The sequence below is a fragment of the Branchiostoma floridae genome, chromosome 2 (assembly GCF_000003815.2).
Source record: "Branchiostoma floridae strain S238N-H82 chromosome 2, Bfl_VNyyK, whole genome shotgun sequence".
NCBI classification, from domain to species: Eukaryota; Metazoa; Chordata; class Leptocardii; order Amphioxiformes; family Branchiostomatidae; genus Branchiostoma; species Branchiostoma floridae.
In genome coordinates, this window is record NC_049980.1 from 14,859,859 (window position 1) to 14,886,547 (window position 26,689).

Below are 26,689 nucleotides of genomic sequence, written 5' to 3' on the forward strand. Positions count from 1 at the left end.
AAAATAAGGGATTATTTACTTACAGCTAACTCGATTCTTCAATAAAGTCGTTGAAGAGAAGAATTGTAATAATAATGTTGATGTATGTAGTTGCATTAATCTATCATTCCACTTGGTGGCGCCCCTAGACCGAAATCTTCTGATAAGTCCTATGCGGCCCACAGATAAAAGACATAGCAATTCATAATGTTTGCACGAATAATATCAATAACCGAAAAGGCCCAGCCTGCGAGACGCCTTATCAGATATCTTTCCCCTCACGTAAAGTTTCCCATGCCGTCCAAATGCCGGTAAATGGAGAAATGCCAAAGATTTGCAGACACCTCCTACAGCATTACGGGGCTTGACATTTCCATTATCTGGCAATCCTCTCCAATTTCTGCTGGATTTCCATGTATTAAAGTCGTTGCCCTGTCTTTATTGGGTCCCCATCCATTTGGCAGAGTGAAAGGTTAGTTTTCTTAGAGCAGAGATAAAGTATACCGTTGACGCTAGTAAAATTGAGTTTGACTTGCCCTTCGCTGTTAAAAGATTAATATATGGCGAGGGGCTGCGTAAAAGAACCCAGATATGCATCTTTTCCTTATCCATCCATTGTTAAGTGTTATCCCAGTGGCTGATGGTAAACCATTCGAAATGTAGTACTTTCCTGTGATGTCGCGAGAGACACGGGGTTCGTAAAATCTCCTGATGCCATTTGTTTGCTTTCATTGCCAAGTGTGTGGGCTGCCCTGGCATCTATGGAGTATTTCAGGAGAGTAATCAGCGGCGGTAGTGTGGTAGTAATGAAATAGGTGGGATGATGGATTGTGGCGTTATTGGTTTTCTATCGTGCCTACCCCGCAGAGTCGGTTAACTCCATGGCTTACATAACAGGGGCAGGTTCTTTTGGGGGGTTCGGTGTGTCAGGACATCTCGTTTGTACCTACATACATTAGAGCGGCGACCTCAAATCTTGAGAGAGTACTCAACAAATTTTGCTGACATAAGATATTGATAACAAACTGAATCCTTTCACACTCCATGAGTTTTGTTGTCTTTTAGGCCATATAAGTTTACGTATTTTTACAGCATACTGACACAATAGATACGAAGATCTACTGTAGTTTGGTAGTTCGTGGTAACTCAAAACAGCACTTGACCAGCTCATGACATAAAGTTGACATTTCTACACGCTGGAGAAAACAACAATAACATTGTAGAAAAAAAACAATAATTTCCGTGAATATGTGTCTATGTGATGTTTGGCTTTAGTACAAGGATTGCAGGTTGAAACGTTGCAGATGAAAGATGCACGCATGCTGCATCCCCAACACGACGCATGGTGGCGCCCCTGTAAACGATGAGGGCCAGATAAAGGCTGGCACTGGAGAAAGAGACATATTCAGACGAATCAACTAAAATGCAAACGAGCCATAGCATCCAAAATAACTGTGTAGAATGCATGATTTGCAGTATGTGTAATTTAGAGCAAATAAAGAACATGTAGTGTTAAATATTCAGCTGATGGCATACATGCCATTATTTTACGGTTGGTGAATGTGCTATCGGACTCCTACGCAGTCACATCAGTTGTCAGTAGTATAACATGTATCACTAATTACATCCCCTTCCACCAGAGACGGAGACCACACCCCGGAGACCTCTGAAGGTTGACAGGACGCATGAATGAAGTTTTTTTTACGTTTTGTGTTTTTATGTCTTTTAAATCATACTTGAATTACGTCTTGCATCACATTCTGGCAATGAAATCAAGGATAACCGCCTAGACGAAAGGGGCCTCAATACGAGATGCCGCTTTGAATAAGTTGTGAGGGACTTATACATCACAAGACCGGGGTTTATCGTCTTCTCCTCGGCCTTTCCGTAGCCTTTCCGGTGGTTTGTAGCGTGGGAGGATCGATGGTACACTCTGGAGTTGATTAGGAACGCGTCACCAAAGGCTTTAACAGCCAAATGATATGTTACCCTAAAGCCCTCTTTCATTTCTGTGGGTCGACACTCCCACCTGCACCGTGCTAATCACATGTAACGCAGGCTTGTATTGCCAATATGGAATCTTTAAGCCCCGAGTAGCTGCGGGCTACATCCATTCCACCTCATATGCGTGTTATTCCACATGAGTATCGCACCGATGGTATTCCCTGCAAGTCTAAAAATCGATCTTAAAAACATTCTAACCCTACACTCGGCAACAGCAATAAAAATATCGAGATAGTATACGTAAGGGTTCAATTTAGAAACAATTAAGAAAAGAGGTCATTTTGTATAGATTTTAACTCCAATCATGGGATGGTATGATCATGGCCACAGGTGCTTGATAACTCCGGTAAGTAGCCACACGAGTCTTAACGTTTAATCAATTGTCGTTTAGCTGCTCATTACCACAAGTGCCGCACAATACAAGCAAAATTGAGTTCCAATACAAGCAGGCGGTAACGCTGGCAAAGTACCTATTTTTGGCCCCTAAGGGACAGATGATGGTTGAAAATTATTGTACACTACATGAAACACGATCCCACAGAGTCTGTTGAAGTTTCTTCACTCACAATCAGGAAACCAAAGGTCATTTTCGTGACTGGGAAAGCCAGAGTGGGTTAAAGAGCACCTGGCATTTCTGTGTACATTCTTGTTCACAATGACAGTGAAACTGACTTGTTCCATGCACAAGTTTCATTGAATTTTGTACGACTGAATCGAACTCGGTTCCTGAAACATCTAACTGCAATGCATGACCATACATATGTAGTCTATACCCAAGACAATGCGTTTGCTTAGAATAGTATTTAAGATGCACCAAGATGCAACGTAATGTATGTATTATAGGGCAGTCAAATACTGAATTGTAAAAATACACAGATCGATATTTTTCTCCAGGAATACTTGAGGTAAGTGCTATGAAAACAAAGGCAAATCAGTGATAGATAGACACCAAAACTCACACAATGAGGCGCACAAATATGTATACGCTAACACGCAGAAACACACATACATAGGCACACACACTCACCCAGCCACGCACACACATAAGTACACACATGCACGCATACACACGAAACACATAGGCACACACATATATACAGAATCATTACACACGCGCGCACAGATGTATGTGGACAAGTGAATTTATTAGTTGCACTTGCACTGAATACAAAAGAGAAAGCAATATTGTGAACTCTCTGAATATTCCATTACATGTAGTTTATAATGTAGAGCACGTATTCTCCCCACCAAATCATGGCCATGGTAACTATGTTAAAAGCTACCTAACTCTACACAGAGATTACGTGCCCCATGTTCAGCATTGCGCAGCGTTTGTTCCAACAGTATTGGACTTTGCTGGTCGATTGGCTTTCATCAAAACCACCAATGACCATGTTGAAATTGCGTTCAATTTCTCGAGAAGCAAACGTAACCGGGGAAGTAATTCTTTACTGTTGGACTATACCAATCAACGTATTCGAGGAGATAAAAGTGCAGAGTGGAATGTTTAACTTAATATCAAAAGATGCATCGTGTAAATGCCGAATTGAAATGTGAATTTTGTCACGAGCTTTTTCTTGCATCTCGACACCTAATCACAACACCAGCACACGCTTAAAATACATTAGGATAATTGCGATGCCATATTGCTTCTTGTTATGTTTGAAAATATAAGTACATTTTACGCTACAACATTCATGGAAAGCTTTTAAAGTCTCATACCTTCCAACCACTGCCAGTCTTGACTCAACACAACCATCAACGTTCCAACAACTGAACGGCAACTTTCGTTTTTGCCAAATGAATACTTATGTATTGAATGATTCTTTATAAGAGGTAGATGATCACAGTCTGTCATGTACATAATTGTAACCCAAGAAAAGGCATACATACATGCCTAATATTATCATATTGTATTAAATACGTTTGGATGGTATGTCACAGGTACACGTATTGGAAACAAAGTGTGAACAACATTAATGACAGAGCTAAGAATGGCGACTGTAGTTTGGAAGCCCTTGATTTTGGTTGCTCTCCTGTGCTCGACGTCCTCTTCCCTGCTGAAAGGGAACGATGTAATAAAGCAGTGTTTGTTTCTGCGGTAAATGGGAGAGATTGCTCTAATCTTTCCATTATTCACCTTTAATCGTTTTTTAATGGATACAACGTAGAAATTATTTATTAAATAAGTGCTAATCATTTGGGGCTTATGTCTATTTCACACTGAGAATATGAAGTAATGATTGTTATATCCCTCATGCATGTGTGTGGGATATGAAGAATATGATAATGAGAACACAGTTCCACTAATGAAAACTGAAGTTAATACTGTAGCGACATGGAGATGATATTGGTGGTGAAGGAAATGTACAACGCACTAACCATCGGACGGAGCTTCGCCTGTTAGTCCATTGTCTGTCCCTGCCGCACCACCGGATCGAGACAGCCCGGAGTTCATTGGGTCCGCCGCTAGAGGTCTTCCTAGAGCTGCGGAAGGAATGTTACAGGAGAGATCATCAGATTACAGTGGATATGATATTAATTTTAACGTTTTATTTGCAAAATCATGCCTGAGGGCTAATTCCATGTACAGTCTCAAAGACTAAGAGTAGAAAAATAATGTGATCCATAACACTATGCTAGTGTCTAATCAGCTATATGTTATAATTTATACTATTGTTGGGTTTGACTTAAAGTTCTTTGAAATCAGTGGTTAATGAACTTTCCAACGTTCTGTGTAATGATTGGATTTTGTGCTTTTAGTAGGAACATAAACTTTTGGTGATGTCCTAAATGGTAAAAGCTCGGTGAAATTGTGCAACTGTTTTACAGCACATTCTACATAACAGCCTTAATATGTTTCATTTAGTGTCCTTAATCTCATCTATTCAAGTATGGACGCATTTTGTGTTGCAGCTAATTTTCAAACAGCTCTATTTCTTTCAACCAGAATTGGATTTCTGTGACCCTTGGTTTTATAATTGGAATGTGATGCACCATATCAAACGCACCACACATATGTTACATATGTTCAAACACTGACTAGTTGACGGGAATGATAAACATTCACCGTGATGCAAGCTTGCAAGCAGCTTGAGTTTTAAGGACGATGTTCATGAAACAGTAAAATGCACAAAACTTAATAATTCAAATTTATCAACGAAATTTGCCGACTCTACCTGTTGGAAAAGAACTATCCGAATTGTTGTAGTTTGCTGACGTTTGATTGGAACACAACGGCTTGAACCTCATACATCAGACACATAGATTTTGCAAAGACTGCACTTACTCTGGTACTTCAGCCAAAACCCTTTATTCGTCCATCTTCCCGTTTGAAACGACAACCACACCTGATTCCCGCTGCTCTCGAAACGCTCTGGCTTGTTACTCGCACAGTACTTGAAGTCATAAGTGTCGTTATTATTGCCGATCTGCACAAAGTCCGTGGCGTAATCACAACTCGTGGTGTAGCTGAGCTGAAAGTCCAGGAAAGTGACAGTTATGATTTGTTCGGGGTCCGTCTGGATGAGCCATGTGCAGTCCAGTCCCTGAGGGTAGCTGCTGGACGGGTAGCCGGGGCTGTAAATGTAGCCTTCGTCTGACGTCACCAGCAGAACGGTTTGGTTCGCTCCACACTCGCCAGTGGCAGAAATTACTGTAAAATTTTGATAGACGACGGGAAGAAAATTAGTCCTTTGATTGATATACTATTGAAAGGAGCTGAAGGGTGGGAGAAACTATATAACAAAAGGGCTTCTCTCATTGGCCGGAGAAGCTGCGTGGGTGTTTCAAACAGCATGGTCTGAGAACAGTCCAGTATAGCCCCCATGGTGTCATCGATATATAGGATTAACACTTCGCCTTTTCTGTTTACAACAATAGACCAAAGCCAAACCACTGGCTTCCAATTGTATAAGTATCCTATCACAAAATTTCAACCTTTACTTATCCTGGCAACGTGTCACATAACTGCGGACACATACAAGGACAAGCAAACAAAAAACTTCAACTGATTACAAAACCTTCAATTTCACGGAGGTAACCAGGAGAGATCCCTGCTTACGCTCGTAGTATGAAAATAGCAAGAAAAGTAATTAGGCCGAAATTTGCACTCTGATAGGTCATTAAATCGTTACATTTACTCCAACGTTCAAGGGCTATAGTACTAGAACGTCGTCACAGTACTATCATGACTATACAGGCTTCTAGTTAGGCACGTCGGTGTCTTGTATCATGCATGGTTCTAACCAAAGTCTGAGTCTTTAACATGCGTCTGATTCGGTCGTCAGATATGTTTAGCACGGTTCTACGTATCACCTTCAAACTATCATTGGTAAAGTGCTCACTTCAATGCAGCCACCACCATTAGCTTAACACCTGCTGATAGCCATAACTGATTGCACTTCGAAGATTCCAGAATCAAAGACGCTCAAATTAAACCCTCATCGACTGGCATCGATCCTGACTATGCCGCGCACCATGGCATAGAGATAGGAAATTATTGCTATTGATGTTCTAGATTTGACCACATTTAGTTTTATCTATCCCACTGGTAAACCGGCTCATCTTAATTGTGATCTCAAAGCGCAGGATTAAGTGATACTGGGAAAATCCATAGCCGTGTTACCGCATGCCTGTGTGGCCCTCTGATAGCCCAGAACAAAGGTCTAGTTTTGATTCATAGCTTGCCCGGTCAACGGAACTCTTTCAAAGACAGGGATAACATCATAATCTCCTTTCGGCATCACGTTAACAAAGAGAAGGCAAGGGAAAACTAAGTATGACATTGAATTGTCCTTCATGCAAACGTGTATGTGTGACTTGTCGCCCATCCATATTAGTACCAGTTACTTTCCACCATAAGCTGCGACCGATGAGCGACTAAATTTGAAAGATTGATCAACGAATTTTATAGGCGAATAACAATCTTTTTACGTTTTTTTTCTGTAGATCCATACATATTATGAATAATCATAAAATCAAGTGCAATTTTGTTAAAAGGTCATCCAGCGATCGCTGTCTACTGTGAGAAAAGCTACAACAATACTTAGCCGCACATGCTAAAAATGGTCACTTATTAGATCTAGAGTTACGATTGTCGTGATCAATTTTAAAACTTTGAAACGGTCGGAGCAAATGTTTTGCCACCTTAGACAAACATTTGTGCTGTAGGCATGAACTTGACGAGTCCTTGACTTGCAAACGATTGGACTACATTAAGCGTGTCTGGAGAAATTTTCAAATTAATGCTCTTCGTTGGGCTTGAGAGAAAATGAATGATAAAATCAAATGGATGATTGAATGATTAAATGGATGGATGAGTGAGTGAGTGAGTGAGTGAGTGAATGAATGAATGAAAGTATTGTAACATGTACCAGTCATGGCTGCCATATCGTTACAAGATATGGGTATAGGTAAAGCTCAACAGTTCAATACAAGTTTCCACAGGACAGAGAAAGAAGCTCACATACCTTCGTAAGACAGAGTGAATCCATTATGTCCGATATTTTCACTCGCCCTCCGAACAAACCGCACACAGGCCATGTTGGTAGGGACGTTAATGACTGTTGTCTCAGTATCATTTCCTATGTAGGAGCTGACCTTGTCATTGCACGCACCGTCTGAGAAGATTTGCAACTCGTCGTACTGGTCTTCCTTGCTGTCATAGTTGAGGTTGTAACGTGGCAGTGTAATCTTGACTCCGCGCCCTTCTGGCACGGCGATGATCCAGGTGCACACTCGGTCCACATCCCGTACGGCGGGGGGATAGGCGTGGGGGTAGCCAGGGGACTTGACTTCCCCTCGATACGCTGTCAATGTTCGCCCACATGCTGATGAAACAAAGGCAAGTTCAGACTGAGTTAGTTTATGGATTTGGTAATACATCTTAAACTAGAGTTCAACGAACCCATCTCTTCGCCAAATAATCATGCCTTTATTCAAGACTTTAAGGTCTTATTCATGTATTACTAAATCATGCCTTTATTTAAGACTTTAAGGTCTTATTCATCTATTACTAAATAGTACCTACCCCCAAACCCCACAAATGCTACCAAAACAAGACCTGATTGTACAAGATGACCTGATAGCACCCCTGGTCAATCAGAATTTCAAGCTTTTCAGTGTCCAGCTCACGGCTTGTCAGTGTTTCCTCCAGCAAAAACATCTGTCAAACAGATGTGTCCATAGATATAGGTCAAGTGAGATACATGTATATACAAAACAGTTTATTTCTGTTAATTGGCCACTGATTACAATTAAATGCATCTTTCCATGTAGATTATTATTTTAAGTACTCATTCTATCTACATACCAAAAAATCCTGATGATCCGTCAACACGTTCTCGAGTTATTCTCGTTCAAAGTTTGAAAGGAAATCGGTGCCTGCAGTTCCCAAAAAGCCGCTAGGGGGTCCAAACTCACAGCACTTACTCTCTGCCCCAAGGGCTATCTACCACTCAAAAATCATGACCACAGCATATCCAAAACACGAAGTGTCAAAAATAAAAGTTTTGCTGCAGTACCTTAGGCAGTCACTAGGGGGCCCATTATCGAACTTGACCTTCGTTTTCTTGACCCCCACCCACCTACCAAATATCATCAGGATCCATTCAAGGGTTCTCGAGTTATCTTGCTTACAGACAAACGCACTTACATACAAATCCCGCTACAGCGCCGTAGGTAAGAGCCAGGTAAACCATTTTCGCACTTGACCTTCCTCTCCAAAACCGCTACACACCTACCAAGTTTCTTGAAAATCGCCCAGCTAGATTTTGACTTATGCTGCCCAAAACAAACTGCAAAAAACATACCAAGCTCGCTGCAGTACCGTAGGAAAACGCCAGGTAAACCGTTTTCGAACTTGGCATTCCTTTCGACAACCGCTACACACCTACCAAAAATCACAAAGTTCCATCTACAATTTCTCGAGTTATATGCTGTTGACCTACATACAGACCCAAGTCGACAAAAACATACTCTATCGCCATTGGCGAAGAGAATAAAACGACGAAGGGTGATAAACCCTGACACTTGAAGAAACACAGCGATATGAATAAAAGCAATCTAATACTAAACATGTCGAGAGAAAAGGAGGTCATCTTAATCAGGGCGCACTAACCGCCTCTCAACCGGAACGGGGGCGATATGGACTTCCAACAACCTTTTACCCATTGATGACGTCACACGTGCATAACGTCACGAGAGATTATATCAAATAGCTGAAGAGGAACGCACAATTTAGTCGAAATTTGCAATGAGTCCATTTTGTTCATTTGGCGACCGCTTTAAATTGTCCATAAAGCAATGTAATACAACAACCCTACGCTTCATCTGATTGATATAAATAGTAAGGTACATAACCTTAAAATCGATGATGATTTTACTGTTTCATCATAAGCTGACACATTCAGGTGAAAACGAACAATGTGCAATGCAATGGAACTAACTCTTACATAAGCATAATGTTACGTACCTTTCGGTGACCTCTGACCGTACTTACTGCACCTTGCAAATCCATGAGCTGGAAGAGAACAGAGAGGGAGCAAATGCAGTAACTGTTGTACACCTGAGGTGATGTTTCAAGTGGAAACCCCATGTTTTGCATAAAAGTCGTATTGTGTGATATTAAGTTTCATTTACCAAAATACTACCGGACGTATGTCCAAAAATGATACCTCCAATATTTGGCTACAGCTTGTATTTTACGATTTCCTCAAGTTGAGTAAGAATTTCCTTGGAAAATGCACATCGATAGAAGATCACTGATGCACAGACCAAATCGGATCGGAATAGCACTACTTATGTGCAGAGAATTGGAATGCCAATATTTGCCAGTTAAAAGGCTGCAGTTGAAAAATACCACCACAAAAGATATCTTCTAGTCTTGAATCGGTGCCATTGTCCCGCCTACGCGCTCGATCATCCTGTCAACTCAACCGCCCATTCTCACAGGACGCTTTGCAATTAGACAAGTGCACGGATGATTGCCGCTCTCTGTGACATTTAAAGGGTCGCCTCTCATTTTTGGGGTCGGCTCGAAGCAGTAAGGAAAAAATTGGCGATTATATTAAAAGTCAGTGGAGTTCAACGCTGCGTTAAATAGCCCATACAGAATGTCTTATTCATGTATTTGTATGTGAGTACATGTATATCGTATGTATGTGTACGTGCCTGTGATCGTGTGCTTGAGACAGAAAGTAAAAAAAAAGTTTAAGAGGTATCGGTGCTCAGCCATCCTTTTAGCCACTTACTCTCGCTTCATAGACTTTACAGCTTATCCTACTGCGCTATTATGAAAAATTTATGTGTAAATGTGGCCACCCTAACGAATCAACTATACATTATTTTCTACACTGTCCTCTATACAATGATGCAAGACTTGATATGTTGTCATCTTTAACCACTATGTTCATGCAGGGTATCTTACCATTTGACCCTAGACACACCACTGAAAATATTTTATGTTCAACCTTACTCAGGGGAAACCCAGTACTATCTACCATCCAGAACTGTCATTTATTTGATGTTGTATTCAAGTTCATCAAACAGACAGATCGTTTCAGCTGAACCTTATTTGATTATTATTTCTAAGTTTGTTTATCAGCCATATGTCACTCTGTTATTTGATTCCTTGTTTATTTTCATGTAAGTTACGTCTTGTGTTCAATAGACAGGTTGTTTAAGTTGATTTATAACCTTATTTGATTACTTCTAAGTTTGTATGCCAGCTACACGTCACTTTGTTATTTGATTCCTTGTTGTTTTATTTCATGTCGTTATCATTATCTCTTGACTTTGTTATTTAGCGTTTTGTAGTCCTGTATGTGTGTCCTTATTTTGTTTATGTACATGAGGAGAAGACCTCGATAAGCAGGGTCTGCTTTCTGTCTCATCCTCTTTAAAGAAATGTGAATAAAAAAAAAAAAAAAAAAATTTATACACTTTAAGAGAACATTTCATGCTTGCACCAGCGCATGAAGAATCGATGCTCAAAAATCATAAAGCAGAAAAAATGGCCAACTTTGTGTTTTCTAAATGATTCATTTTAATAAAAAAATTATTTTTTGGTCAACATGTATATTTATTTACACTTATAACAGGACATGCCCCATAAAGTACAGCCACCTTCAGTACACTACGAATTCCTGCTTCAAGCTTGAAGAGTGTTGGGGGGGGGGGGGGGAGGGTCATATGAATGCTAATGACTTGATGTGTCACAGACGACAGATAATTATTTCAACTATCACAGCAACGGATTTCCGGCGATGTTCCTCACTAGAGATCACCAAACCGTCAGCTATCACAACTCCCTACTGTTTCATTAAATAATAGTCTCCTCAGCTACAAAATGAAAGAACATCTATCAATGTCAGGTCCAAAATAATGGATTTTCTCCCGGGAAATAAGTAGAAAATGTACATACTATTGATTACTCCTAAGGAGCATTTTTGAGTCCTAATCGGATATCTGGAATTAGATCTGTCATTAATGTTACAAATGATAAGGGATAATTTGAACTTTCAATAGCGAATATTTTGTAGCGTATATTTTGACCTTTTGATAGCGTATATTTTGTTTTTCTAATTTGAACTGCTTATTATGCCTCACCTTATTGTCTTCTGAGTTTTCTTTATGTAATAACAACCCTACGAAGAAAATCCACACGCACTGAAGCAAAATTACCTGTCATCATCGTCATCATATCATACTAATGAAGATGTATTGAGCAAAATTTATTAATGGCTGGTTTGAAACTGTAGACCCTCGAGGAGCTCTCATATTTCACTTGGCAGTTAAGAATCTATTTCATTTCGTTAGTTGGGCAGGAAATGGTGCTTGCCGCTATATACCAGTACACTTCTTAAAACCATTCAAGAATATGCTAGTTACGTCGTTTCGCGATTTAGTGATTGTAGCCTAGTCGGAATACTGTGGTTGCAACCAAAACACATTAATAAGTACAGTACTGATAAGACGACATATCAAATGTCTGTAGTAATGTATTTTCATAATATCTTGTCATAGTCATGCAAAGTGATTAATCACCTGTCACAATACCTCGTAATTCAGTGTCTAAAGAGGCCAATACCAGCAGACAATATTTCACCCACAGTATCGACTACTTGTCCATTTCCCCACACTTTGGTACGATCATGAAGGGTTTGATTTGTTTCATCGGAAAGGAACGAAACGGGCGAGTAAGGCCGTGATTTCCTCTAACGATTGTTATAAATCCTGTATGTCTTTGTAAATGCCATTGATTGCATCAATGGTAAAACAATAATAACAATAATTATTACAATTCATATCCGGGGGCTAATTGCGAGGAAAGCGAAGCAATTGTATACAATTAAAATGACAGACAGCTATTTGAAGAGTTTGACTTCTTTTCTGCATAAAATGATAGAGTCAATTCCAAGTCACCGTGCGGATGTTTGTTGCCATTGTTTAGAACTGATTTTAAAGTTTTGTAATTATATGTCTAGGACATCTGATACTTCAGAAATATTTCTAACAGTGTTTCAACTTTATGAATATTTTCCTGGTTCTGTAAAACTTTCGAAATATTCATGGTGTGGAATTGGATACTTCTGATGGTTTCTAAATAACGATAACAGCATTCTACCATTATTTACCATTTTCTACCATTTTTTGTAAATGGTTCAGTGGGCTGGGAAGATAGCAATTCACACATCCTTGCAAAGTAGGGTTGGGTGCCATGCAACAATGGCCCACCACAAAAGAAACACCAGTGAAATCTAAAAATGTACAGAGGCAACAATAGGGCTTACTTTTGTGGGGGGAATAAACTAATTTTACCATTTGGCAAAGTTTACAAATATTTGTAAATATTTGTAAATGTTAACAAAACCACAGAGGTTTCACAACTATTCTAAATAAAGATATTTTTGTACAGTTACTTTCAAAATGTTTCTAAAATATTCAAAGGAATTCAAATAGATGAGTATTTTCTTAGACAACTTTTTAAAACGAATTTAATTATTGTGGCTTATATATTCTTATATATATATTCTCTTACAAAATAATTCAGACTTATTACAAATATCACCTAAAAACCCTCATGGTGACTTGGAATGGACTCTCGATGACTCATCTAATGTATTGGAAGATAAAATGGATAAAATGACTGAAACAAGAAAGTAGTTTTTGTTGATCAGTTTAAAGTGAAAATCATGGGGGAATTCTGTAGTGCTCTACATGCTAGATATCCACCTCTATCAGCCTGAGAATGGTTCTATGGATATTGACAGATGAAATATGATTTCTATATAGTAACCATCACGGTGCGTCGTAAAGCATGTATCTACAGCCAGACAGGTACTATGTGGTTAGTTAGATTATCTTTGCACGTTGCCAGATTGTTGTATTCTAATCCCTCCATACAGCCCGTCCCTGCAAACACGCTGTGATGAATAGGAAAGTTGATATGGCGTACTTACCCAAACAGTAGGCAAAGATGACCGTACAAATCACGAGCTTGACGTCCATCGCACCTTTCATTCCATAACCATTTTGTTCCTATCGAAGAGAAACGGTTACATCAGACCACATGACAACAGGTCACACCACCGCGTACCGTGAAATATTGTATACGTTTATCAAACCAGGTGAATAGATCTTGCCAGATACGTCCTGAAGAAGAAAATGAGATCGGGACTATACTGACATGCCAAAATGATGCATATCCGGTCGAATGTGCGCAATAATGGAGTTGCTAGATTGATGACAGTCTTAGGAGACTGCAATGGTAATACAATAAAAGAAGAAAGACGCTGCTTCTATTACACGTAGAACGATCCACGATAATGTAAAGCATATGTGTGTTAAAACATAAGATTCCCCATCCATCTATCACGTTATAAAGAGCACCCGTTTAATTCAGATGACAAACATGGCAAATAGCAGCTTTCTTCCCGGAAGACCTTTGCGTTGCCGTTACTCTGCATCCATCTCCCCATCATTCTGGATCGTGACTAGGCAGCAAAGTAGTCGGCCCGTTACCCTCCCGCTTAGATATTAATGCCAAACTTGCCAAACGACGCTTACCTGCTATATCCCTTCGTCTTCCCTAAACCCAGCCGAGGATCATGCGATCTGACCTATGTCATTGATACAACCTTGCCGACAGGTCCTGAATCGATTATCCTCTGTTATACATTTCCCGTATACATAATATACGATATACAAGGATAACTGAACGTACCGAAGCCTCATGATACATGGAGAAAACAAGTTTGCGCCCTCTCATGATCGACTGCCTGCATCTTCGATACAGCCGACAAAACGATCGTTGTGAATGGATATACTATCAGCGCTTTAATTCACGCTTGACCCGGGACAAGGCCATCCATCCAAATGAGCGCATGTCATTCATGCAAATCTCTGCTAATATTCTGCCCGATAGGTGGTTCTCTCGCATAGCAAGCATTCCAGGAAACAAGGATGAGGCTAACCTGATCTGCAGGGGCCTATACATTGTGGATCAGGTAATGGATATGTATGTGCCAAATCAGTGGCATGTAATATGCTGTGTCTTTATCTTCCATAAATAGAGACAAGCGTGCTAAATGTACCTAGTATAGGGTCGTGCAAGTCGGGATTCACAAATGGTATGCATGAAAACTGAAATCTAAAAGTCTTATTCAATAGAAATATGGGAACTTAGAGGGATGCTAAATCTATATTAGCTTTCGGCACAGTTGTGGGATGATCGGGTATTGACCGAGGGAAGGTTTTTATGGCCCATTTTCCACTAGAGCGCCATTTACCTGCATGAATCAGATCATGTGTGACCGTTGATTTTATAATTGGAATATAATGAACTGTGCAAAAGCATAATTCAAAAGGCAGCAAAACACGCAGAGCGTTCTTTTTCTATAAAATTCGTTGAGCGATCTGTCAAATATTTGGCGCTAATAGGTCGCAGGCTTTCGTGGAAAGGGGATGTTAAAGGATTCACTCCACTAGAACTGCAGCACAAAGGTCTCTACCATTCTGTAGTGTTGTCTAACTTTACTGACGGTAACCCCAGCATCCCATTTGTCAGCGGATAATACCTTCCTTTAGCCCTTTTCCAAAATGATGGATCATCCATTCGACCTTGCTGGACCAGGGCTTTAGACCTGCGCATGCAATGTTCAAGTTATCTGTGCGTGTCACCCTTCCAAGGGCAATACAATCACCAATGGTCCGATGTCTTTGCCTGTTGACTTTAATTGGATAACCCCACAAGCATGCGTCCCGTATCGTGATTACGCTTGGTAAAGATGGGAGGTGACGTATATGACGTCATCATTGCATAGGTGCCACGTGACAGACCAGGTCCACACCACTGTTTTCTCGGACGACGTTAAAATTTGATTGCATTATGTTGTGTAAACTCCTTTTCAGAAGACCGCGCTGCGACCGCTGAGCGACCTAACATTTGACAGATCGCTCGACGAATTTCGTAGATAAAGACATATTTTTACGAACACTGTATAATGCTGTCTTTTGTTTGTTTATCTGTTTATTTTTCCGCACTTGAAGAAAAATCAAACAATAAACACATGACAATGAAATAAGATAACATAACAGTGGAAGGAAGGCCCAAACCCTCTTCTTATCAAAAGACCTCCCTTTACTAACTAATTACAATTCATATAAATTACACAAAGGAAATAAGTATGGATAATAGATAAAGGAACCAATAGAATGAAAACACATTACACTAAACAATTAACCATAACTTATGTAATGGTGTATGGATATAAGTTAAAAATTGTAAGCGTAAACCAATTTAGGCAATATAGGACTATATGCATAAAATCAGCTTTATTGTGAAATAAGATCAGCTTTAGTATGAATCATACTTTTACATCTTGCATCATATTCTAACTAGAGTTCCACGAGTTTATACTCGTTCCAAATGATTTTTTTTCGAGTAAAGCTCCGTATCAAGTATTTCCCACTGACTATAAAAATACTGTCCTAATTTGCACAAATTGTCTCAGTTCATCTTCTTTACCCAAATAGCAGAAATATTTCAGACTTTACTATGAAAACCTTATTTTGACAAAGAAGGCTATTTCTGTGCTTCCTCTTGAATTATGTACACGTGACCCTGATTTGCATGATTTATGATTAATAACATTCATCTTTATTTAGCTTCGTAATTTGTCAAGTGTGATGATTTCCATCATTTACCACTTTGAAATTATAGTTTTGTCATGCAAATGAGGTAACTATCTGCATGATGGATATCTACAGACATTCTTTTCTTTCTCAGTTGTATATGTGACAAATTTTAGAGTCCTTCCCAGCTACCAAATATTCAAGGATTCACGAGTACGTCGAGTTACGCTGTTCACACACAGATACGTCGTAGACACCCCCACACAGAGACAAACACACCCAAAATATAACCTTCTTTGCGAGGGTAATTATGAAATCGAGGGTTACCCAAGTTAAGTTTTGGTCTCTGTTCGGTCGCTGAGCGATCGCAGGCTAGTGGGAAGGGGGCTTAGTAAGACATAGGGGACACGTACAACGAACATAAAAATCAAATATAATGATTTTAACAGTAACAAACAATGATATCAATCTACCATTGCGTCGTTAACTGTGCTATGAAGCGATGTACATGGAATTGTCTATTACAGCGATATAAAGAGGAAGTCTGTAAAACGTGTGAAAAGTTACGACTGACTGTGCACACAGGGTTGAAGCTTACTTTATTTTGTATGCACACTCCGTCATAAGCGCCTTCGTTTGGATTCACACAGGTACTTGGCCATGAAGTACAGCCTACAGTTATTACTGGTCGCAGGGAATTATTTGGTTTCTCATAAAGCCGGTGTGCCGGGTCGAATGAGTTTGGGGTACAATGTTCGGGAAGCTGAGGCCATACATGATTTCATTTTGTCTGTGCAATCAGTTATGGTTGATGTACGGCTGCGGGGAGACGCAATCTTCCCTGCTTGCTTCATCCGAGGACTTCCATAGGTTGAAATCCAATGAAGTCAAGCCCCGATACTTCCTCAATTCTGCCGGTATAGTCACTGCATGCTGATGAGAGTAACTACATTTCTGCCGGTGTTAGACAATGCGACAATGTACCTTATTGTGTCAAACAGAACGTGATTATTCAGCCTTTCATCGCAAGTCTCTATTCTACTAAAAGTTGAAGTCATACAACCCAAGAATGTAAAGTTTTAGTGATGAATATACGCGCAGGGCTTACCTGCTAGAGTCGATCTTCGATCCGTCTTCTCCAAAACTGCAATATGTTGTCGAAAACCTAGCACTTCATTGTCACACAGAATACGGAATGAAATCAAAAATGAAAACCACGCGACCATCATACCTTCACCCACTCCCCGCTGTCTCCTCTCTGTTCTGACAATTTCCCCTGACAGGAGTGCTCCACGATGATCGATAGCGATGGTATGTCTCTCTCTCTCTCTCTCCAAATGAGGCTGTGCTTTAATCGAACCGCCTCAGCAACACAGACTATCCGTGATGTTGTAAGGCTTAATCGGAACGAGAAGTGAGTCAGGGACGTCGGTACGGGAACATCCAGGAAGGTTTCATTAGCAGTTAACGATGGCGACTGAACGGATTCATTTCCGACAATGCCGCGGTGTAAGGGCATTACCGGCGCGATGGAAGGATTGCAAGTGCAGGCGATGCAATAAATGTTTTACTCCTTCTGATAACATCAGAGAATAAGGAGCATTTCTGCGCACCAATCTTTGCTTTCGATCATTGATATCTCAATCGACATTTAACACTTCATTTGGTTGGCCTTGTTTCCCGCCCTTGAACGAGAGGGATTGTTTTTATTGTCAGTATTGGTACAAAACTGGGAAATGACAGATTTTAGGAGGTTCACTTTGTGGTTCAGGTAACGACTTCTTCAGGATGGATCAGCTTCTAGAAGTACCAAACATCACAGCGATTAAGAATCAACACCCACAACTGCAAGCCAAAAGTCCCAAATGTGTATAGTTATTATACAATCTTAAGAAACCTCGTAGTTTAGCTTGTATTGCTTAGATTATCATGAAAGTTCATCTGTGTTGGGTAAAGTTAAATCGTTTTCCATAATGCATTGCGCAGGTCTGACAAGTCGCACAGTGTAATATATATCCATGCATAATATCATACATAAGAAGCCTGTAGATTTTATACGAAGCACTGAAGATATTCAGTTTATTCAAGTTTTCACAATATCCTGTTTTTTTTTTCAACACGCTACGAATGTATTTGGTCGTCTTTCAGCTAGAAACGATCATCTGGGAGACTGTACTACGACCAACATTGCATTTGTGCACTCTTGATTTGATAATTGGTATATGACACACGATGATTAAAAATACAGCAAAACACACAAAACGTAAGAAAATTCGTTCTTTATGCGCGAAATTCTTTGACCGATTTGTCAAATCATTATTCACATTTAGGTCGCAGCGTGTAGTGGAGATATGGTGTTTGGCGTTATCCATCACATACATGACATATTTCACTAGTTTGAGACGGTATCTATATGCAAAACGGTATGTCACTCTAGTTTCCTAAAACGAAATGCAGAAAAGAAGGGACAGCACCGTCTCATGAGCCTTGGAACAGAACTGAATATAGACCGAGAAAGCAACACTAAAAGCCTCATATGTCTTCCTCCCATTGGCCAGAAATAACGGAGAGCCTGTCGGTTTGATACAATAACCAGTACCCTCTCAGGAAATAAGACATCCTAGCCGTCAGCCATTTTCCTTCATAGGATGGATAACTCTTCAACATCGCACTTGCATGCGTTAACGCAGTAGGTCAAAATTAATACAAGAACCAATTTAAAGCTAATAAGCCCTAGCCCTGATTTCTAAATGGACGTCTCCTCTGGATTTAAGAAGTGCATATGATTAACTTTCCGGGGTTAGTATGTAATAATGCGGAGGACTTCGCTCTTCTGAAGGAAAATGTCAAGCTCCTGCAAAGATCCCCGAGCGGCTAGGATGAATGCCAAGCATGGGCAGCAAAACAACATCTCTTGACAAAACTTGCACTGAGAATTGTTGAAAAGGGCATCCTTTGCAGCCTCGCGGCGAAAGTTTTAGCTGTACGTATCATTTCCTATTCTCCCGAGTATTCCTCAACACCAAAAAGTTTTAATTCTTTTATGAGATCAGCAGAGAGCATTCCTTGTAGACCCGTTCCAGTGCACATTCATTCTGTACAAGATATGATAATCAATATCATCAAGTCGATTGCTAAATGCGCCAAAGTAATGTTTGCATGGACCATAATCGTCTCAATTGGAGTAAAAATTCGATGAATTACTCAAATATACGTATGTGAGGTAAATCAATTGATCTTGACGTTTAGACCACAGCTCTAGGCGGATTAATAGGTGACCTTTACAGTCGCAGAACCAAATTCATGAAGGCCTGTTATGCGGGTATTTCGTGTTGCGGCTGTTGGGGACTGTTTGCGAATGACATTCGCCATCTAGTTGCCAATGGACGCCAAATTGTCGCCTGCAGTGGCGAATTGTTTTACGACTCACTGAGCAGTGCTTCAGGAACAAAGACGAACTAGCTGTTTGCTCAACAGATTTTCCTAGATAAACCAATTCATGTTTACGTTACTGTCGATGTCTCCCGTTGAAAGGGGGTCTTAAGGCCTGTTCACACTTGTGCGTATATTCAAGTCCGTATGATTGCGTATTGACATTACTATGCAATATGACCAGATGAGTAAAGATGGAGGCCGAAGAAATAATTTTTGTTTATTTAGATATCCAGACTGCAGAACAATAATCGGCTCAAATAGTTCCATCCCCGCAAACTTAACGTAATAAAAAAATTGTCGATACGCAACTCATAAGGACTTGAATGTACACACAAATGTGAACGGGGCTGAACGGAACCGTCTTGGAATTGCTAGATGTTTGAACCCCAGAAGACGGACGGGAAGGATACACACCCAGCTGTTATAGAGACCAACATCCATCAACGTAAGAACACCAGACGCCCAACTGGTGGCAGTTCTATCATGATATATCAGTTCTTGGACGTTTTGCGTCACAAAGATAAAACCATACGTCTCTCATGGAAGACACATATATCAAGTGAAATGCGAAGCTCGGAAATCAACATACTAAAACAATACGCTAAAAGCACTTAGAAGTGATCTTAAAGGATTAGGTGGCATTTAAGAGTATGGATACGTGTTTTTTATTGCTTGAAAGCGTACATAACAATAACTATATACAATAGAAATCAAGAAACATTCTCAAGAGCACCAAATAACCTATTGTTTTTTTACATCCCCTTGTGGGCTATCACAGTCATTGGCTTGAATGTCGAAATCATCATTCAGAAGTCAACCAAAAGGTGAAACAAAATGAAGCAGCATTGCTATAGACAAAATAATGAAAAAAGAAGTGAAAGTTGCGCCAATGACAAAACAATACCGGCTAAAGTACTATAATCAAGTTGAGTATCACATCTAGGAGAATCTAAAAAATAATACCTAAAAATTAATCAAATTTGGTACGCTATTTCATCATAAGTAGAAAAAAGTATGATAAAAAAAGTAGAGAACACGACTGGATGACATGTTCATTATCTAAATGTGGGATTCTCTAGCCTTGTGGTATTTGTGGTTATTTAATTGTTATTGTCATACATTGTACCATGAACTGTTTTCGAGCAATAAAGTTCATTCATTCATCACCCCTAGCCCGTAACATACCGGCGGATCCTATTACAAGATATTGTGTAATGATAGTTCCATTGCAGGTAAGTCTTTGCCACTGCCGCCTATGTGAGTCAAAACCGTTAGAAAAGGTCGTACCTTGTAATATTGAACCATGACACTGTGGACGGCAGAGGACGTTATATTGACCTTTGGGACGACGAACTCATGGAAAATCCCTAAAAATTTGCATTCAAATGACACACTTGACAAGGGCATGTAATGTATTGTGGTGTGGTATCAATAGGTCATTGTATACCCAGAAACATGAATACTAGTGGTAACCGGTGACACATCTGTAACCTAGCGCAAAACTAGGGCAGGCAGCGCTGCATATACAACAGGAGTGAGTGCTATAAGTGTATCTGGATTACAAACGAAAAGCCGAAAAAAGTACCGATGTTAAGAGTATAATGTATAATGGTCTGAGCTGAACGGAAATATGAATTCTTTCAGCATGTGATTTAAATGAAGACAATCTATATGCATGATGATGATTCTTTATTCCAGAATTAGTTTACAAGTAAAAGTATGATGAAGACACGAAAGAGGGAAAACATCTTTTCCAAAGCAGCAATATCTGGTTACATCTATGCTTTTTATATGTCCCAAAATCTGGGAGAAGCTATTGTAAGGGAGAAGATTAATAAATCAACCTACAAACCAGGACATGGACAGGGGCAAGGCCAACTGAATAATTACGTCAATGTACACCATCGTGCATTATCCAGAATATCAACATCATGATCTCATTTGAGAAATGGATACCGCTGCGCATTCATTTGTTTGAAGTAATAACTCTTCACGATAACGACATGCCCATACTAGACAGGAACATAAGAGTTACTCTTAGAGAGAGAGAGAGAAGGCATCGCTCTAAGGCTAACGTCACATTTCAAACAGGGGCCCGCCCGGGCCGTTTGTAGATGATACGAAAAATACAAATGTACACGTAAAAATATTCACAATTAATTTCCACGACTATTCTCTTAGGTCTTGTGTAGTTTAGTGTATTTTGATATCATATCTTTCGTTCCTGCTCTAAAGTTGCCCGACCGGGCCCCGGTTTAGAAATCTGACGTAGGCCTAAAACATTGAATGATACAAAGTCTTTGCACAACTTCTGATGAATGTGTAACCTTCAATTTTATACCGGGTATACCCTACAAAAATACTAAAGTGTGACTGACATGAAAAGACAAAAAAACGAACAAAATAATAAAAAGATTAATTTTTTTCTACGCAATTCATTCATCTAATGATCTGTTGAATTTTAGGCCACCCATGGAAAGAGATCACCGCCTAGTAGAAAGAAGACATAACAATCTACACGGCATTCTGGTATCAGACTCATTTCTCCCGTACAGCCATTTTATGTGGCGTAGCTGGTAGCGAAAGTGGGGCAGTCTAATGAGAAAGCACGCCCTCGATATGGACATTGCTGACGCATACCTCCAGGGTAACACGGCAATTATTTTAGAACCCATGTTTTAGATTAGTATCAGAAGTCATCTGAATGTCACCATGTGTACTTTATTACGACGTTTGTATCTGTATGCCTGTACTTAGCAAACTGGGCATGGGTGTGCAGTAAAGGCTATCATTCAGTATTACACACAAGGTGGTCGCAATCAGGCGAACTGACGATTACAAATCACGAAGATTCATGTGGAATTCAAAGGATGAAGAAGCAAAACGGAAACAGTTGCTTGTAACTGTTACCTTCGTAGCATCATAGGAATCATACTCTGTATGAGTCTCAACTTCATAAGGGGGTTCAATCACTGCCCGTGCAAGAACAGCAACAGTTCTTGAAGTTTGAAGACGTGGTGAACCTTTCTTTATGTCTTTATATCAACTACAGTCTCTGCTTGGCCTTTCAGGGAGTTAAGTTAGTTTTGTGCTGCAGGCTTTCACAATATCGGCAGCAGGCGCTTTTAACGTACCGTCTGGAAATACCCACCCGGCGTCTTGACAGATGAGGTTCCAGCCAGGGAGTGTGTTCACCACAGCCGGGTCACCACAAACGATCAGCTAGAATAAGGCCTGTCCTTGGTGCTGAACACTAACTATCTCTCCTTGATGTAGAACATCACATCTTTCAAACACAAAAAACTCCGTTGCGTTCCGATTCTTTTTTCAGTTTCTTTAAAAAACAGCATAGAAAAATGTGGGAAGTAAACTCCAGTGCCATACACGGACTCCCAAGATATGACACAAGCCGGGGATGTAGAATGATGGAGGTCTATTGCATCAAGTATTTCTTTTCTGTTGGATGTTGTTGATTACCTGTACCCTGCTCATTTATAAAAAAAAAATCACCAAGCGCAGTTATACGCAGTTATACACACAAAACAGTATTATATTCACACACAAAGTCATGCAAACACACAACTGATGTTCGTCCATCGGATTCCGTTGAAGATCTACATCTTGACTTCGGAATCAGTCGCCCCTGTGGGCGTGGCTAATCAGTTCAATCTTTGCTCGGAAAAACCTGCCGCAGACGTTGCACTTGAGTAGAAGATGGCTGTATGAGTGAGTCTGCCTTTCTACAAACTCACAACTAAACAGGCACAAAAATACATGCCTGTTATTGGTATTAGAATCTAAACATTACCTACACACACAAGTATATCTATCCATACTGATGACGTCTATGAGACACGCAAATAAGCCTAATATCTTTCCACAGCAAAATGCTTTTTGACATGGTGACGCTTGACTTCGAAGTGTTGCAGTTCTATTACACATTGCTAGTCGACGCTTTTGATCCATGTGGAAGATTCCTTGGCAACAAAAAATACTTTAGTTGAGGTCGAACGTCAAACTTTTGATCCATGACCATAAAAGTCATATAGCCGAACTTCTTATTCATGACAAAAATTGTACAGTACGAGTTTAGTACTTTCCAAATTCGGATCAATCATCTAACATACAAAAATAATCAATTAGGCTACTCAGAAGAAAGCGGCCTATAATAGGTTCTGAACACTATTCAAACATAGACATACGACCCACACTCTCATAATCATCTGACCTTGATGCTCATACATACAGCCACAGGTGTCATTGATCCTGAATTTTTTAAAATGTTCAATATGTATTGAGGATCAGAATTTGGGCAAACTACCTTAATTGGAAGAAAACTTCTGACCAGGAGTTTCTCAAAAAATGTTTTCAAAATGTCCATGTTGAATATACATCTGGGACTTGAATATGACACTACAAAGTACCACCTAGCGGAGTACAACTAAACGACATCTTGTGATATGAGGTCTGACTGCAGTCTCTCCTATATCATTATTCATGTGACTTAAACATAAAAACAAAGACATATATATCTTCCTTACCTATACAGTATACTTTTACAAGCCGTTTCATTTTAAACAGTGCTTTCTGGGACGGCACAGGATGTGTTACAATTTCGCAAGACATATCTTGAGTCCTTCAAGCTGGCAACTAGGTAATAGCTGACGTCATCAAATTCTGAAGGATGAGTAACTACCGACCCGTGTCGAGCTGACAAAATGCATCAGTAAGCGTCACGTTTTTCTAATGACAACAACTTTCGTGACAAATAGATTATACTGCATTTCATCAACAAATCATTGAATGTTACACTTGCTGCTTCAAATATGACTGACACCAGTGTAAATGCACGCCCACGTACACGGAACTTTACTCAAACATTCCGGAAGGTTTTTGACAAGTGTAGATGAGATAGTCAACGCTACCCATTGCATTTGTCAGTCAACAGGCTGCAATATACATTAATACACTGTTGCTATATTGACTACTCGTTCTGATTACCTTTGGCCTGTTCCCTTGGCAATTATTTTCTCGACATCTCGTCTCGGCCTGGAGTCCAGCTTCACTTACCGCTTACCAACACTTGATAAGACCTGCCTGAAGCACGGCAGCTCAAACTCACACATTGGTTGAACTGCATCCATAAAGTACATTGTAGTTACGCCTATGACTGTTAAAAATTTTCAGTAGAACCTTATTGGCCATGTTGACTTGGTTATACGGATGCCATCAGAATTGTAGTAGCATGGCTATTATGACAAACAATGACATAACCAATCACGAGTTGCAGACACATCTGATACTACATTTTATCATGTCATATTGCACCATTGAATACGTTGCATTAATTGGTTTTAGTGATTAAGTTTCCTTGCTACATGCAGAATATATAGAACAGACGAACCATTAATATTGGTGATCCCATTCTCAAGAGGACACTGTAGACGAGACATCGTTGATGTGTGAATAGAATGTTTGCCAAGACGGAACTCGGGCATCGGAAGACCTTTATCTATCACGGTGACATGACTTTTATCTTAGATATACCAATCACTGACATTTGTCCCCGGACGAACCTATCCGTATCGATTGCATATGTGATACCTCGATGACTTGAAGACTGTCCATGGCCATGGTATATAATCCATTCGCTTAGAAAGTGGTGTGTCCTACCCATTTCATTTTTAACTGTCTTAAGAGTATTTTAGAAGTTGATTCTTTACCAGTTTGACTAGAATTTGTGCAGTTGGTCATGATTCTAGACCAGCATTTGCTTTTTGTTGTGCAGCCTGAAAGTCAAGTAGAGTTTGGTGAAAATCATGAACTTCTTTGCCAATCTTCTGTGAATATATTCTTTAACTTTGAGTAAAATCTGCATAAAAATGATATAATACTACACCCTCCACAATATATCACACATTTCGATATTGTCTGAAATCATGGCTAAACGATTTGCGTCGGTGCTGTAAAATTATTCAGTATTATGACACATTTCTATGACGCCTGGCTGATAAACTACGAAATGTCTTACAGGCATTACAGTTCACGCGAGTTTCCAAAAGTAAGATAGATTGCTCCAGGAGAATCTAAAACCTTTACATTCAAAGGATAATTCATGCACACAAATCCCAACGGTGGACCAAATAAATCACTATGTCAAAATGTCAGAAGAGGGCGAAGAATTTGCCGTTACATGAAATGTTACGGTATCTCAGAAGGACGGACCAGTAGCAAGCGGGTGGCCGACCCGAAGGATTGACTAATCCCCAGAGTGCCGCGGCATTACCTGATACACGCTCCTATTCAGACTGCTGTTACGCTGCGTGCTTCGAATCTTACCTGCCCAATAAATATCCTATCTGGCTGGAAAAATCCACGTCGTTTATTTATGTAGAACGACATATCTCATTTAAATCATGGTGATAAAAAGTAAAACTATTAATTTTAAATTTCATTGTTTCCGGTAAAGATTGGGAAGGGCATAGAAAAGCATGTATCGGCTCCCCCTCACTCAGCTCCGGCAATCGCGTACGCTGAAATTAACTTTTCGAGCAGGCTGAGGGCCGTTCACTTAATGTTGCCTTGCCAGGTTAAATGCTGACCGACCTGATTTCACCTTTTTGAAGAAGTCTCAATGACCTATATCTGATACAAGCAAGCATTACCATATAACATCAATGTAGGAGAATACAATTGTACTGTAACCACCTTACTAATACCCTTCCAGAGCCAGTGGGTATGTCCTTTAGTACTTTTATAGGGTTGTAACACTGCCTGAAAAGCCTCATTTCCAGGATGGAAACTGACTTACACAGTCCTGGAAATTAAACATGTCCTTCAAAATCCGGAGGTTTCATGCCTGCAAACGAGACGTGTACAGTCCTTTACATGTCCTAGAATATCGCGGAAACGAACCATTTCTGTGTGCAGGACGTGTAAAGGGCTTGAAATACCCTTACAGATTCCCTTGAAACAACCTTACACAACAGGACATGAGCCGTGTGTTGCATTGTGTGTTGGCGGAATATGCATACATTAGCGGCCAATTACCACCTAATTATATTTCCCCGGTCTGCCTCACCCAGTGCATCCCTTGTGTCATGGAAAGTGGCGTCGAGAGATCTGACGCCCTCCC

The 26,689-nt window shown here is 40.0% G+C and overlaps 1 protein-coding gene across 4 annotated transcripts; it reads right to left on the minus strand.

Moving 5' to 3' along the window:
- Positions 1–3,120: 3,120 nt before the first annotated feature.
- Positions 3,121–17,501, minus strand: LOC118431815 (procollagen C-endopeptidase enhancer 1-like). 4 transcript variants are annotated; one of them, XM_035843215.1, is made up of 7 exons: positions 17,228–17,501; positions 13,446–13,524; positions 9,458–9,505; positions 7,455–7,814; positions 5,273–5,638; positions 4,366–4,470; positions 3,121–4,043 (listed from the first exon to the last, which is right to left on the minus strand). In XM_035843215.1, exons 2-7 carry the CDS (start codon positions 13,504–13,506, stop codon positions 3,922–3,924), a joined length of 1,062 nt encoding a protein of 353 aa, XP_035699108.1. In that variant the 5' UTR covers positions 13,507–13,524; positions 17,228–17,501; the 3' UTR covers positions 3,121–3,921. The 4 variants fall into 4 exon arrangements, with proteins under 4 accessions (XP_035699108.1, XP_035699100.1, XP_035699091.1 ...); XM_035843207.1 differs by lacking the exon at positions 17,228–17,501 and adding an exon at positions 14,210–14,358 and having other exon boundaries at positions 3,121–4,040; XM_035843198.1 differs by lacking the exon at positions 17,228–17,501 and adding an exon at positions 14,210–14,358.
- Between the last annotated feature and the right edge of the window lie 9,188 nt (positions 17,502–26,689).

Bases quoted from the DNA above. Each gene is read 5' to 3' on its own strand.
- LOC118431815 (XM_035843198.1), bottom strand. From the start codon at position 14,254: ATGAGAGGGCGCAAACTTGTTTTCTCCATGTATCATGAGGCTTCG. The intron at 5,639-7,454 runs GTATGTGAGCTT...AAAATTTTACAG, and splicing joins ATTCACTCTGTCTTACGAAG to TAATTTCTGCCACTGGCGAG. The intron at 4,471-5,272 runs GTAAGTGCAGTC...TTCCTTCCGCAG, and splicing joins GTTTTGGCTGAAGTACCAGA to CTCTAGGAAGACCTCTAGCG.